The 16,694-nt window shown below is 45.3% G+C and overlaps 1 protein-coding gene across 1 annotated transcript in view; it reads left to right on the forward strand.

The window, feature by feature from the left end:
- LOC147708716 (uncharacterized) overlaps positions 1-16,694 on the forward strand; it is a 295,811-nt gene that overhangs the window by 174,978 nt on the left and 104,139 nt on the right. The window contains exons 15-16 of the mRNA XM_086927368.1: positions 1,047-1,118; positions 8,972-9,061. Of these exons, the coding sequence (XP_086783494.1) occupies positions 1,047-1,118; positions 8,972-9,061 (162 nt within the window). The remainder of the gene's footprint in view (positions 1-1,046; positions 1,119-8,971; positions 9,062-16,694) is intronic.

Here is a 16,694-nt window from a genome sequence, read left to right on the forward strand (position 1 = left end):
CTCTGGAATCGTGAAACTGGCTCAGCTAGTCCAAGGCAGTAGAATGATCACACTAAGTATTCTTTTTTGCCTGTGTTCCGGGTTCAGTGAAGGTCTGGGAGCCAGCAGTTGCAATCGGCTTTTTGGCCTTCCTATAGGGGTGTTAATAGATGTATTTTCCACATGCTCAGTAGAAAAAGCTCTTAATTGCCTGTTCTTCTTGTCATATCCCCTCACATACATGGTAGTGAATTAATGGGTTATGCTCTCAGCACATGGTATTAACTAATCATAACACACTTTGCAGTTGGCAATAGTGGATAATACCTTACAATCAGCTCTAGATGAGAACTCTTAGGACACTTTTCATCATTAGTGAACACATGCCTATGGGCAGTGAGATCAGAGCGCAATTACACAAAATAATAAGGATGTATCAGTGTAGTACCAATAAATAGCACAGACTGCATAGCCAGGCTGATGTTTAGGAAAACATCACTTGCACATGTAACGATAATCCTCACCTTTCTCTGCAAAATTATGTAACTTTCATTAATCTTATGAGTTTACGTTTGTTGTTTTGAATTAGTATATTTTACTAAGATTCACCTCTTTCCATTGGCTATGAACTTGTCCACTTCCTTACATCCTAACAAGGTGAACATGCATCCTTGCTGTTATTTCTCTTTAAACATATTTGCGTGTATTATTTGTCTGCCAGAAAAATACTTCATGCAGTCTATTTATACTCATGGAATGTTTATAGGCAAACTAGCCAAATACACTGCTCTGACACATATCTTTAAAGCCTTTAAACCCTTAAGGGTACCATGGCTAAAGATATGACTTTACAGCAAAATAATATTGTCATCTCCTACTTCGCATGATTTCCTAGAAACAAGGTTGCTGGCAACAAACTGTGTGTGATCATGGTCCTACTTAAACCTCGGTGCCAATGAAAAGTTTGATGAGAGTCTTTCATTGTAGTCATGGAGGTGGAGTTTGGTGTGGAAAGTGAAAGTTAGCCTTAAAGTATGTTTTGCCTAAAGCAATTTTTACCTTTACAGCAGCCACAGTGGTTTCCGGCAGACACAATAATTAGAGGGAGCCGAAGCCTCCTACCTTATTCTGGCGAAAGGGTAAGATGGGGCACCAAAGGCCACCATGTGTTTAGACATTTCCTTCACCATGTTTTTGAGTATTTCCTTTGCCTCAGAACATTTTATTTTTTGGTTTCTATGAATACGTAGTAAAAAAAACAGTCATTTCTTGCCACCTGTCCCTCTCTATAACTGGCTAAACAATCTGCTCTATCATACATTGTCTTATCTTACTGCCTCACCCTTCAAAGGATTTTACCCAACAGTGATTACATTATTTATTTATTTATTTATTTATTTTTTAAAAACCTTTATTTACAAGTGCACGATACACAGCGTCTGCCTACAACCCCACCGGGCCGGCCGCTATGACAAAAACTTGTTGAGCACAAAATGTTATATCAGGCAGAACGTTGCTGGCGCAATCTATCAAATCAACATTATCGGCAAGAGCGAAGTATCATACAAATCAGGATAAGAGAGGTTTAATTTTATGTTTTTGTTGAACTGAACACAAACAAACAAACACATGGTATCATGGTGGCAAGGGTTGCTGGAGGTGGGAGGAGGGGAATGGATGTAGGAGAAAAAGCGAGTGTAGGGGGGGGTGGCGCGCATAAGAGAGCACAGCAGTTGGTGAGTGGAGGAGCGGAACGGAAATCACGGAGATGAGGGGAGAGGGACTTCGTAGTCAAGTGGAGGAGAACAGATGTCTCCACGATAAGTGTTCCAGGGAGTCCAAACTCTGGACCACTTCCCAGGGCGCCCCCGGGCCTCATAAACCGTCTTCTCTCGAAACATGGACCAGTCCATGTTTTCTTTCCAGGCACTGAGCACTGGCGGCCTAGGGGAGCCCCAGAGCTGTGCGATATCCCTCTTCGCGATCATATTGCCCAGGGTGACCCAAAGCGTCTGGGCAGCAGTGCAGTCAGACGGTTCCCACACATTCAACAGACAACGACGCGCCTCAGGAAGCAAGGGAACCCCCGTGACACGACTCATAACTTCATGCACCCTCGACCAGTACGCTACAATCACTGGACATTCCCACAGAACATGAAGAAAAGTACCATCCATCCCACACCCACGCCTGCAGCGTCCGTCAGCAATCAGACCCATTCGCACCAAACGCACTCCAGTAAGATACACGCGATGGAGGATTTTCAATTGGACAAAGCGAAGTCGTGCCGGAATAGCCACCTCCTTGGGGGAGGACACGGCGGACTGCCAGTCCTCGTCGTCCAATTCAAGTCCGTCAGCAGTCCAGGAAGCCCGGAGCTTCTCGAGCTGGTCAGCTCTGTTATGGATGAGCTTTTTATAAATTAAGGAGATAGTACTGTCTGGGACATGGCCATCTAAAACTCGATCCTCCAAAGGGGAGGACTGCGGAACATCAGTACCGGAGGGGAAGACAGAAGACAAGGCATGTCTGACCTGCATATAACGGAAGTACTCCTTATCGTCGAGCCGGTACTCCAGCTTTAGTGATTCAAAGGACTTAACCGCGCCACGTGTCCAAAGGTCCCCCACAGTACTAATCCCAATCATGTCCCATTTCTCAAACCCCTTCGTCTTCCACAGGTTGCCCAGTCGCTCCGAGTCGTATAGTGGCGTCATACGTGTCAGTCTGCCACCCCAGCCCGTGGCCACCGTAGCATCCCGCCATGCCCGCACTGCACATTTCGTTGGGCCCGTAAGGAGTCGAAAGGGGGCTTTAGAGTATAGCGCCCTATTAAAGTTGCCGCCGGGCAACAACAGCTTATCCAAAGCAAAGGCGGGGGCTGGCTCCGGAGAATATGTCGCATGGTTGATGGCGCTCAGGTGCGAGGCCCAGTAGTACCGTCTAATATCCGGTAGCGCAATACCCCCATCGTACCAGGAGAGTGTGAGCTTAGATAAGGCAATCCGGGCACGGCCATCCCAGATAAGTTGCCGCTGTAAACTTTCGACTTCATGGAAATAGCGGGCTGGAACGGGGTCGAAGAAATTTTGCAGGGCATAGAGGAAGCGGGGAAGCGACATCATCTTAAAGAGCGCCGCCCGGCCCAATGGGGATAAGGGCAGTTCGCGCCATCGCCGAACATCCTGCTTCAGCCTGCGGAGCGGAGCATACAAGTTCCGCTCATAGCGGACCGAAGAGATCATGGATACATGGACCCCCAGGTACTTAAAACCGTCAGTAGCTACCAGGATGGGAAATCTACGGGGGAGAGGCGGTAGAGTACCAGCTATGGCGTAGACACAGGACTTGGTCCAATTAATGATCAGCCCCGAGTTCTTACCGAAGGACGTAAGGACGTTGAAGAGGACATTGAGTGACTTCTGAGGGGAAGTAAGATAAAGGAGGATGTCGTCCGCATACAAGGAAACACGATCCTCGAGGTCAGGGGACCATCGGATCCCTTTGATCGAGGGTTCCCACCGGAGCCACGCGGCTAGAGGTTCGAGTGCCAAAGCGAACAAAAGCGGAGAAAGGGGACATCCTTGACGTGTGCCACGGCCCAAAGGGAATGGGTCTGAGCACCTCCCGTTCACAGCGACCTGAGCTAGCGGCTGTTCATAGAGAAGCTTGACCCAGGCGATGAAGGTAGGGCCAAAGCCAAATTTGGCGAGGACTGCCCATAGATAAGGCCATTCAATGGTGTCAAATGCCATCGTGGCGTCAAGGGAGGCGATCACTGCTGGCTCGGCGAGAGTAGAGGCTCTCGCGAGGACACTGTGGAGCCTACGTAAATTAAGAGCAGTGTTCCTGTGAGGGATGAACCCGGATTGATCCGGATGGATCAAGTCGCAGATAACAGCAAGCATCCGATTGGCCAGCACCTTAGCAAGGATTTTGGGTTCCGCATTAAGGAGGGAGATGGGGCGGTACGAGGCACAGCGGTCACGAGGTTTGCCATCCTTATAAATGACCACTATGGTAGCAAGGCGCTGCTCAAGGGGGAGGCATCCGGTCTCAACCGCCTCAAGAAACATGTGACGAAGATGAGCGGCCATCTTGTCAGGGCAAAGTTTATAGAGTTCAATGGGGAGTCCGTTAGGGCCCATTGCCTTACCCGAGCGAAGGGAACGGATTGCGAGGGCAATCTCGTCGACAGTAAAGGGGGCCTCCAAAGCGAGGCAGTCCTCATCAGACACGGTAGGCAGAGCAATGTCACGCAGGAGAAATCTGGAGTCGGCCTCATCTCGATCACTAACAGGCGTATAAACCATACGAAAGTGGTCAACAAAACACTCGACAACCTCACCCGGATCCGAGACAGTAACACCAGAATCACGAACAATGGAGGGAACAACACGACTCGCATGCTCAGTTCTATCCAGCCATGCAAGAAGCTTGCTAGCCTTGTCACCCACATCATACAGTCGACCAAGTTGATTAGACCGCATCAATTTAGCAGCATCCGTGACACAGGCCTTATAGTCTGCTTGTTTCAGTTCCAATTCATGCAACAGTGCAGGCGTGTCATTCCCACCCAACTCACTTTCAAGCGCAGTGATTTCAGTTTCAAGAGCCACAACAGCCTCCCTCTTCACCCTACGCTCAGTAGCAATGAGTGACAGGGCGGAACCCCGAATAACCGTCTTGAAGGCCTCCCAGAGAACAGTGGGGGAAGTGACAGAGCCCAGGTTCTCAGAAAAATAGCAATCTATTGCTTTAATCAATTCCGAGCGGAGCCGGGGATTTTTAAAATGCCAGGGGGGAATCGGGGGGACTCTGTTACCATGCCGACCACCCACAGAAATCGTGATCAACAGGGGGGAGTGGTCCGAGATACCCCGGGGAAGGTGCCGAACCTCACGAACAGTGGACAAAGTGGAGGCTAACATAAAAAGATAGTCAATACGGGAGAGGCTGCCGTGCGCGCCAGAATGAAAAGTGTATTGTTGGAGCGTGGGATGTAGTGAGCGCCAGACATCTACTAAGCCAAAAGTGTCAGCCATTTCACTGAGCCACATCTGGGACTGTGGTACTACTCTAGGGGGTAGTCGGTCGCAGTCGCCGGACATGACAGAATTGAAGTCCCCGCCCAGGACCAACAGGCCGTCAGGCAGCCCAAGAAGAGTCCTACCTAAATCAGCATAAGTGGTAGCCTGCAGTCCCGGGGGGATATAGTCAACAACAAACACGACCTGCTTACCCTCCCACCTCCCCGAAACAGCAGCATACCGCCCACGCTCATCAAGGATAACATCATCAATAGCAAGAGCAAGGGAAGACTTTACCATAATACCCACACCCCGGGAACCCGAAGTGAAACCCGCATGTGCAACCAGTCGATAACCCCGGCGGTCTAATGCCTTGCAAGCGTTACCAATCAAGTGGGTCTCTTGAAGGAACACAACATCAGGGGCGTGGCGCCTCAAAAATTGCAGTACAATGCCCCGCTTAATTCTATCCCCCAGACCATTCACGTTCCAGGAAAGAATCCGCAGTTCACCCCCCCCCATTATGGCAGAAGCATTCCACACCCACCCCCCAGCAGGACCCACTGTGAACAATCATTGCAAGAAATGAAATACCATGAAACAGAGAACAGAACAAATGAAACGAAACACAAACCAGTCCCCAAACACCAACCCCAGAACCCAAACCCGTTACAACACCCCCCTCCCTGCACCCCTGCTGACTAAAAAGCCACCCCCAACTGCAGTGTGCCTGTCGCCCCATACTTCTACACAAAGAACCCCCCGAGGAGGAAGGGAGAAATCACCCGTTACCGCACCGCCACGGGCAGGGTCATCAGAAAATAAGTCAATATGTACAGTACGTTGCATAGTCTCAATCGGAACCTCCAGGGCATCTGTTACTCCTGGGCCTCTGCACCACCCTCCGCGCCACCAGGGCCTCCGCTCCCACAGTCATCTGCCGGCAACGAGTCCAACCAGTCGGCAGCACGTTCAGGTTGATCAAAGAAATAGGCACGTTCCCGATATTCAATCCGGAGCCGGGCCGGAAACAGCATGGCGTATTTCAGTCCCCGGTCCCTTAGGCGACGCTTCACTCCGAGGAAACCAGATCTTTGCCGCTGCACTTGAGGAGTGAAGTCGGGATATATGGAGATAGAGTTATTGTCATACTTCAGGGGACCATGCTTACGGGCGGCCTGGAGGATAGCATCCCTGTCCCGGTAATGAAAAAGCTTGGCAATGATAGGCCTCGGCGGATTCCCCAGCTTCGCTTGACCTCCGGGGAAACGATAGGCGCGCTCAACGGCAAAGAACTTACTAAGCCCTGCCGGGGCCAGGTGGGCGACTATCAGTTCCTCGACCAGCAGATCGGTCGCTACCGAACCATCGCCTTCCGGAACTCCGACCAGGCGTATGTTGTTCCGCCTGGCCCTGTTATCATAGTCCTCCATCCGCTTGAGCAGCAAGTCGTGCGATGCACGCAGATTGCCAATTTCGGACTGCGCCTCAGCCATGTCGGTCACCAGGCTCGACGTTTTAAGATCCAGTGCCTTCACCCGCTCATTCGTTTTGGCCAGGTCGGCTCGGATCAGAGTCACATCCACCGCCACTGTGTCAATTTTGGTCACCACGGCCTCAAACTGTTGGCCCATGTCGGCCTTAAGTCCAGTGATGGCAGCCATTAGGTCTTGGAGCGATACTTCCGACGTGGACGATGTGTCCGTTTGAAGTCCTTCAGCACCCATGCATACGGTCCCGGGGGAGCCTCTCGGCTGGGTATAGCGTTCGATCATGTTCGTTTGGATCGATCCCCCCCGGGTCGCAGCTTTCCGGCGTCTTTCGGCCTCCACTTTCGTCGCCATCTCGCCTCCAGAGTTGGGCGGCTAGCCAAAGGAGGTGATGAACAGGTAGAAAAGTCTCGAAACTCCGATGCGCCAATGAAGCAGAGGTGTAGCGGCCTCCTTGCCAGTCCAGCGGAGGATCGTTGAGATCGAGAGGGCAGCAGGCGAGGCAGAGTAGGAGGAGACAGGAACAAAGGGAAGGAAACCGAAAGTGAAAGCAATACACCTCCGGCGGGCCAGATGCCAGGCAGCCGTTGTTGTTCAATTACATGTCGGCCACAGTGGGCAGCCGAGTCCCCGGTCGCGCCAGCGGGCAGGCCAGAAAGTTCCAAGTTGCAGAAAAATGGTCCCCAAGGTCCGATTTCGACCGGAAAAGGATCAGTCGCATCAGCGATGATAGTGCTGCAAAAGCCCGTCAAAATGACCAGGATAGGTGAAGGATAGATAAAGGAGGACGGCGCGGGTCTCGGGAGCTCTCTGCTCACGCGACCATCTTGGATGCCCGCGTAGCTCCTCCTCCAGTGATTACATTATTATGTTCTTTGAGTTTTGACAATAATGTTTCCGAAGGTTTGTTGACTTAAAATGAATGCTGTTTCATCAAGGTTAATAAAGGCTACGAATTTATTCTTTAAATAGATGACTGTTTACAATGTATGTTTCTCAAGACAGCGTAGTTTATACAATACTACCATATACACATAGCCAAAATGTATGAGGAAGATTTTATGTGAATCAGTGCTGTTTCTTTCTTTTTTGATTCCAACATTACCAGTTGAACTAGCCATTCAAACTCTAAATATAAAAGACACCAGGATCTTCTGGATAAATTATAAATTCCACGCAAACCTTTGAAACTGTTTATCTCATCACCACCTGAAATCAAACTTTCTCTTAATGAAGTAGACCCAGACTGATGGCTTGTACAAACTTCAACTGTGCAAAAGTAAATAAGACTTTCCCCGGTTTTGTAAATGCATATTTAATGGTAGCACCCATCTTAATGTCATTCACAAGTAGAAGCATGGTGTCCTTTACATATATTTTAAAAAGAAGTCTAGGAGAATTATGATGCCTTTTATGATACAAGATTTGGAATACAACTTTTTCAGAAATATCTGGAGTTAATTCGATACCCTCTGCCAGAGCCACCAAACTCTTTCCTCACTCTTACCATGATCTACTGACTTCATTTTAATCTTTGTACTCCTTAATGATAAGACCAGGACATGGTATTGACAGACCTGAAATGTGTCACAGACTCGATTGGTAGGAAGGTCGAGAATCAAGATTGCATTGTTGAAGCTGAGCACCCAAAGCTGCCATAATAAATGGAACTACTCTGCCAGAGTAACTTTAATGCATGATAATTATTCCTTGGTACATAAGAAGCCTCCTCCATCTCTGCTGACTTAGGCCCAGTCACTCAAGGAGCTTGTGGAATCCTGCAAGCTTCATAAGCTGTCGCTGGACTACCAAGATCTTAGAGGAATGCTAGAGACATCTTAGGGAAAAAAAACACATGCACACACCATGCAGTGTATATCTAGTCTGTGGACTTTTGAAAACTCTTACATTATCATATTCAGAGGACTTTAGTAACTGTTTTAACTTCACAAATTCTGAATACACATTCAGGTGCAAGAGAACAACTGACATGGGATTCAGTGAGCTTCTGTAGCTCACTACCTCTGACGTTCCCCCGACGCGATGTCGACTCATCAAAATCTGCAAAACTAAAAACGTTTATGTGGACTTCATTATTTCCCAGGGAAGTTTTCAAAAAATGTCTTTTGAACAGAAGGATACACAACTCAAAAGAAAGGGCCATACTGAGTGAATATTTGGCTAGCCGCTGCATCCGCATGTACAAAGGCATAAATAAATATATTTCAAAATATTTCTATATATAAATGTATATATACATATATATGTGTGTATGTGTGTGTGTGTATAACTTGATGATATACACATACTATATATATATTCAAGCATGTTTCTGTTATAAAATGGTAGGAAAATATTATTATTTGATATCCTCAAATACAAAGTAGTAGGCTGAGAAGGAACGTGAGCCTCATTAGTGTAGGCTGGAGTTGGCTGTAATCATTGCTGAAGTCATTTTTGGATTCTTTACAGCTTCCTGTATGCCTTTCAAGACACCGCATGGGACAGAGGAATTTTCCATTGATTCTGCGCATCCCACTTCATATTGCTGGAAGAGTATGGGTAAGTGAAAAATTATTTTAATGGAGGAATAGGCGCCAGGTATTTGGGTGTTTCATTTGCCCTCCATGCATGTTCTTTAACAATGGATCCACTATAAATGTTATTTCACACACCCTACTCCCAATCCATAACTAACTTGACCTTCTTCTAAACAAAGCTGATCCTAGCATTCTCACCAAACAATAATACCTCTAAACCTTAGACTATCTTCACTTGTTGCACTGTCATTAAGCCCACTTCACTATTCCACTATGCCACTTTTCTGGCAAATTCTTTCCCCTTTCCTCTTCGTTCCCCATATGTCTTGATTAGACATCACTCTACTTTTAGCTTCCCCATTTCATTCTCTGGCACTTCCTCCCTCACCTACACACCCTAAAAATAAAGTTTAATTAAATTCAACAGGTATAGATCTTCAGACACATTGGATATTTTTTGGCTCGCTAGTTTTAACCACTTCCATATTTCTACATTTACATGCTTTTCATGCAATTTATGAGATTGCATCAGGTAGATAAACTCACCTTCTTAAATGTGGGTGGTGCTAAACACTTTGATGAGGGTTTTTCAAATGGTGTTGTGTGGATAATGGAAGTGGGCTTTGGAGTATTTTTTGCCTCATGCTATTTCTTACCTCTTCAACAGCCACGTTGGCCCACCACAGAAGCAATGATGAGGCTGAACAACAGCTTAATACTTTACACTGGTGAAAGGGTAAGTGACAGATGATTTCAAAGGCACCATGTTTTTTAGTATTGTCTTTGTCCCAGCACATTTTATCTAGTTGGCTTCTAGCAATGGTGGATGGTCTACAAAGCCAATCTCATCCCTTGCACTCTGCCCCCATCCAAAGCAAAACCGTTAATCTCTTCTTTACAGCATCCTAATCATATTGGCCTCTGGGTTTTGAAATGACTGTTTCTTTAAGTTTATCAATGCCAAATTAACTCTGTTTTTGCAAGGATTAATAAAGGCCACCAATTATTCTTTACATATATGAATATTTACAATGCACAATTTGCAAAGCAGTCTATCTCTCATCCTTTCTTTCACTCCTCCAAACTACCCCACACTCCCTTCACATCCTTTTTCGCACCTACACAGAGTAAACATATTTTTCAAATCACAACCACTTTTCAAGGTTATTGGCTAGATCTGCAGACCGTGTATATCCACATCACCATTTACAAGTGCCTAAGACCTCATCTGACAGTTGGCTCTCTTAAATACGTTACGAACAGACTCCAAGTCGTACAGAATGCAGCTGCATGGCTGCTGTTGAATATACCCAGACATCAATCAGCCAGATCCTCCTTGAGGGAGCTTCATTGGCTCCCGGTCCAAGCTAGGATCAAATTTAGGTCCATAAGCTTGGCTCACAGAGCCATGTATGGGGGAGGCCCCACCCTGATACAAAAGTTGGTCTCACATTATTCTCCCCTTCGCCACCTCAGGTCAAGCTCTAACTTTCTGATGAATCCCACCAGCTTCAAGAGAGCCAGGTGGGGTGGAATGTCTTTCGCCCACCTGGTATCTAAACTGTGGAACAGTATGGATCCGAAACTCCGACTGATTTAAAACAAAGCGTCCTTCAAAAAAAGACTCAAAACATGGCTTTTCCCCTAAATTCATGCGCAAACAACTGCCTGTACTATCTCACCTCAGCGCTGGGATGCCCAAGGGTAGCTATGCGCTTTCAAAATCCCCTAAACCTAAATCGACTGTTCACAATCCATTACAAAATAAAAGTATTCCCTTTTTGTTTTTTTGTAAATAGTGACAGCACTTTTGACATAACAGGGACACCATATTTTCCAGTCCAGTGGGGAGTGGCAATCCAATTTCAGACTCAAACTCATTGTTTGGTGTTTGCAGAGCATTTGCCCTCCCTCCCTTCTTTGTATATGACGTCACCAGAACTCCTCTATAGCCAGTGGACCATATTACAGGTTACCTTTTATGTATTTTCTTATTTTACATACTTACTTTGGGGTAATACACTTGAAAAGATTGATTTCAAACAGACAAATGTTATTGGCAATAGTAAGTAAAATATTGGATCATATCGTTTAGTTGCCTGCAGTGAAATAAAAAGTAATGCTTGATTATGCTGAATATGGAATTTTAGAAAACACATTCTTCTTATACGAGTAAGGGATTGTCCAAGCTGTTCTCTCAAAGGGTCAGCTAGCAATGACATTTATTGGATTTAGAATATTTACCTTTTTCAACTCTCCTCTTAACTTTTTTTGTCCTGTACAGAACTGTACACAGTTTGGCATGGTGGAAATTATCATGCCAAATTTGTTGCAGGGTCCAAGGTCTTGGTGGAATCTAAAAAAGATTTTTCAATGGAGCATTTGCCTAAACTGCTCCATTTTGTAACTACATAATTGTGACTGCATTGTGTGCTATACATGTGTGTGCGTGTATATGAACATATATACATATATTTATATATATATATATTTATATATATATATATATATATATATATATATATATATATATATATATATATATATATATATATATATATATATATATATAGAGAGAGAGAGAGAGAGAGATAGAGATTGAGATAAATGTTTGAGATACATTTGGATATATCTTGAGCGAGCAAGTGATAGGCTGTAGTTTTCTCCAGACATTTGTGCATATTCAAACAACAAGAAATGAAAAAAACGCCTTTTCTAGACGAATCACATTACAGGTAAAAACAATTCAGTTTTCTAACGTCCTGTGATTATCTTTCCACCTATCTGAGAGTTGGGTCTGTAGACTGATCTGAGAGGAGAGGGGTTGTAATAATGTTTAGTGCAGTCAGCTTCTGAAGTCTTTTTGCCTGATGCCTTTTTTTTATATGTTTCCCAGCTACCCATTTGGCCTACCACAGGTGTAATGGCACATTGGAGCACCCAAAAGGTTACGCCCCTTCATCATAATGCTGGAAGAGAAATGGTAGGTGATAAGGGATGCTAGTAAGTGAGTTGGAACCTTGTATTGAATGTTTCCCTTGTCTTTCCATGCTAGCAATGTCGAAATGGTCTCTAGTGTAGTTATTCAGCATGACACCAAAGATTGCCCTATTCCTTGTCTTTCTAATAATGCCTTGACCAAGAGTCACTCATTGCTCTTCATGCTCACTTATCTTAGGGCGAGAAAGCAAAAGACACACAATTGATGGACGGAGTGCAGAACAAATCAAAACACTCACCCCCAGTCAAGAGATCTGGGTTAAATCCATCATTCTTTTGCTCACCATTCCACCCCAGTTTAAACCTGGCCATATGCAAATCAGTCTTGACCATGTGCCTCATGGGAACAGTCCACCCCGAACTGCCAAGCCAGGTCCTCACTGGACCAGAAACAAGCATCCTAGGACCGGTTTCGGGGTTTCCCCCTCTTCAGCCAGGATAGCTTGATTCCAATGGCACAGTGAGCCCAGGACGCACATCTGGGCATACCTGGTGCGCTTAGGATGAGAAAGCAAAAGACACACAATTGATAGACAGAATGCAGAACAAATCAAAACATTCAGCCCCAGTCAAGAGAACTGGGTTAAATCCATCATTCTTTTGCTCACCATGCCATCCCAGTTTAGACCTGGCCGTATGCAAATCAGTCTTAACCCGGTGCCTCATTGGAACAGTCCAGCCCGAACTGCCAAGCCAGGTCCTCTCTGGCCCGGAAAAAAAGCATCCTAGGACCGGTTTCGGGTTTCACCCGTCTTCAGCCAGGATAACTTGATTCCAGTGGCACAGTGAGCCCAGGACACATGTCTGGGCATACCTGGGGTAAAAAGGACGAGAAAGCAAAAGACACATAATTGATAGATGGACTGCAGAACAAATCAAAACATTCACCCCCAGTCAAGAGATCTGGGTTAAATCCATCATTCTTTTGCACACCATGCCAACCCAGTTTATAGCTGGCCATATGCAAATCAGTCTTGACCCTGTGCCTCATGGGAACAGTCCAGCCCGAACTGCCAAGCCAGGTCCTCACTGGACCAGAAACAAGCATCCTAGGACTGGTTTAGGGGTTTCACCCCTCTTCACCCAGGGTAGCTTGATTCCAGTGGCACAGTGAGCCCAGGACTCACATCTGGGCATACCTGGCGCACTTTGGGTGAGAAAGCAAAATACACATAATTGATAGACGGAATGCAGAACAAATCAAACCATTCACCCCCAGTCAAGAGATCTGGGTTAAATCCATCATTCTTTTGCACACCGTGCCAACCCAGTTTATAGCTGGCTAAATGCAAATCAGTCTTGACCCTGTGCTTCATGGGAACAGTCCAGCCCGAACTGCCAAGCCAGGTCCTCCCTGGACCGGAAACAAGCATCCTAGGACTGGTTTAGGGGTTTCACCCCTCTTCAGACAGGGTAGCTTGATTCCAGTGGCACAGTGAGCCCAGGACTCACGTCCGGGCATACCTGAAGCACTTTGGGTGAGAAAGTAAAAGACACACAATTGATGGATGGAATGCAGAACAAATCAAAACATTCCCCCCAGTCAAGAGATCTGGGTTAAATCCAACATTCTTTTGTTCACTATGCCACCCCAGTTTAGACCTGGCCATTTGCAAATTAGTCTTGACCCTGTGCCTGAATTGGCATGGTGAGTACAAAAACTATGGATTTAGGTCCAGATCTCTGTACTTGGGTGAATGTATGACATTGTTCTGTGTTCTGTCCATCAATTGTTCTTTTTGCATTTGTCCCCCCGAGTGGGACAGGTATGCTCAGACGTGAGGCCCTTGCTCTACATGCCTCTGCAGTCAAGCTATCCTGGGTGATGAGGGCTGAAATCCCGAAACCGGTCGTAGGTTGCTTGTTCCCAGTCCAGTGTGAACCAAGCCTGGCAGTTCAGGCTGGACTGTTCCCATTGGGCACAGGGTCAGGACTGATTTGCATATGGCTGGGTCCAAACTGGAATGGCATGGTGAGCAAAAAAAACAACGAATTTAGGCCCAGATGTCTGTACTGGCCTGAATGTATGACATTGTTCTGCATTCTGTCCATCAATTGTTCTTTTTGCATTTGTCACGGGTCGGGTATGCTCAGACCTGAGTCCCGTGCTCTCTGTGCCCTTGGAGTCAAGCTATCCTGGCTGAAAACCCAAAACTGGTCATAGGATGCTTGTTTCCAGTCCAGGGAGGACCTGGGCTGGCAATTCGGGCTGGCCTGTTCCCATTGGGCACAAGGTGCATGACTGATTTGCATATGGCTGGGTCCAAACGGGAATGGCATGGTGAGCAAAAAAACGATGGATTCAGGCCCAGATCTCTGTACTGGGGTTAATGTATGACATTGTTCTGCATTCTGTCCATCAATTGTTCTTTTTGCACTTATCTTGGTACACATTTTTCAAACAACATTTTTTCAGTTACCTTGCAATACTTTTACCTGAAACATAACATTTGGCTTGATTGCTTAATTTTTCAACAAAGTCGATATTTTCATATCACCTGCAGCAGTGCCCCACCCAATAGAAATTTGTGTTAAATTCGATAAGCTTCTAAGAATTCTGTTTGGCCTTGAACTTTATGTTGGCCGTTTTAAACGTACCTGTCCCTAGTGACACCACATATAAGGGGACAAATGGAATGCCTTGTTTGTCCTGGTAATATCCATACCCTCTAGGATACTCTTACCACATGGCAATTCCTGGAAAGTCCTACTCCTACCTTTAACATCTACATAATAGACATCATAACAAATATAAAATAGACATTTTTCAGAACATACTAAAGAACATGTTTAGCCAATCCCTCTCAGTCACATTCTAGTTCCATTTTCTATGGCAGACCCATCAGACCATGGCACTTCTCAATATGTCAAGAATATCCAGCATTCTCTAAGACTATTGTTATGCTAGAGATTTGCACCATCACGGATGCCCAAGAATTTCCAAGATTCATTGTCCCAGGGCCGTTATAGTACTAGGGGATAGACCACTACAAGTTGCAAAGAAATATTGCCATTATGGTAGGGCCAGTATTTTACCATGGGTGGGCAATGTGAATCCTCTAATGAAAGTAACTGGTAGCCAAGAATCATCAACACCAGTGCCTCCGACACATTGATTTTTTTCCCCATGCAATACATACTAGCTGTAGGAACACTTTTTTAACCAATTTATGTTCAGGGAGCATGTTTCTTTCATCTCCCTAAAAAGAGCCCCAAAAAAGTCAAATGTAAATAAGCAGGATTAATCTGCACAAAAAAAAAATCATACACAAGCATGCACACTCACACACATGCACACATTAAAGTAGAATGAAACCCAGAAGGAAAACAAGTAGAAAACATATAACTCCTGATTTCTTTTTAACTAAAAAGCCATACTTATTTTCCAGTTGTGGGCATCTTTCTCCACCGATGTAGCATCGCCCTACAGACATAGAAAGTACAATGATCTTTTGAAGGCTTTTGAACTGTTCAGCACCACATTTGGTTTGCTCAAATCTATTCTGTAGATTAGGGTCTTGTAGAAGGTTGACATAAATCGGTCGGCTAAACTATGAAGAAATAAGCAAGAGCCTTCATTCCCTACAGCATTCCTTTCATCTTCCTGAATGATTGGTGGCATGTACCAAAATACTTGAATCTAACTCTGTGGATTGGTGGATCTCATGGGTCAAAATAAAGATTCGACCAGGGGTAATAACAGATCACTTTCTCCATAGACTTAATGGTATATTTGAACTGCCTTCAATGGCTTATCCATCTAATGCATACTGAATGCTCCATTAAGAATCCTTAAGGATAGCAGTAATTGTGCTAGGAGTTCTGATACATTCCAGTGTGTACGGAGAAGAAGGAACCTCCGAATGTTGCAGAACTGAAGATATAGCTGCAAAGTGATAACCTTGTGCTCTCTGCATATTTTGCAACTTGTAGCTTCAGTAACATCTCCCTTGAAGGTACTGCTATGAAGTACAAAGGCCAACATACTCTTCTAATGTTCAGATCTATTCAAAGTGAGTGAATCTTTAAAGATTACTGATGCCAATAGCATTCCAGGTAAATGCTATTTCATCCTCCATTCCACATGATGTCATAAAGACTATTTTGATGATTATGTAGCCATTACTTACTTAAGCTTAGTGATTTGGGAAGTGTGGCCTAGTGATATGAGAGGGTCATTTGTGGAGGGCAGAGATGTCGGTTACTGAAGGTGGGCCTTGTACTGGGTTGTGCCTGGCTCTCTTTTTGTGTATTTACGGCTATCAGTCTGGCCATTCCGAGACAGAATTACACAGTGGAGCAGCTCTGTGATGTTCAGTGTCGTACTGCACAATGATGAGGGAGACTGCGTAAGTAAGAGGGGATGTCAGTGAGGGGAATTATTTATACAATTTTGTGTTTCCTTTATCCTCCATTGATGTATTTCTGTTACGGTATTTGTGTGAGACACATTTAAAGCTGAAATCTGATGGAAAATCGAACAATTTAGATTATGCAATTCAGGATGCTGAGCTCTGCTATGATGAAATATCTTCAAGCTAAACCTTCACAAAGTAACTGCTGCCACAACAATTTAGAGATACGCAGAAATAATGAGATCCTTTGATGAGCGAAAAGTCCTGTAGCAGGATAGCCATTCACATCTTTGCTATGTG

The sequence above is a fragment of the Lissotriton vulgaris genome, chromosome 6, assembly GCF_964263255.1.
Source record: "Lissotriton vulgaris chromosome 6, aLisVul1.2, whole genome shotgun sequence".
Classification (NCBI taxonomy): Eukaryota; Metazoa; Chordata; class Amphibia; order Caudata; family Salamandridae; genus Lissotriton; species Lissotriton vulgaris.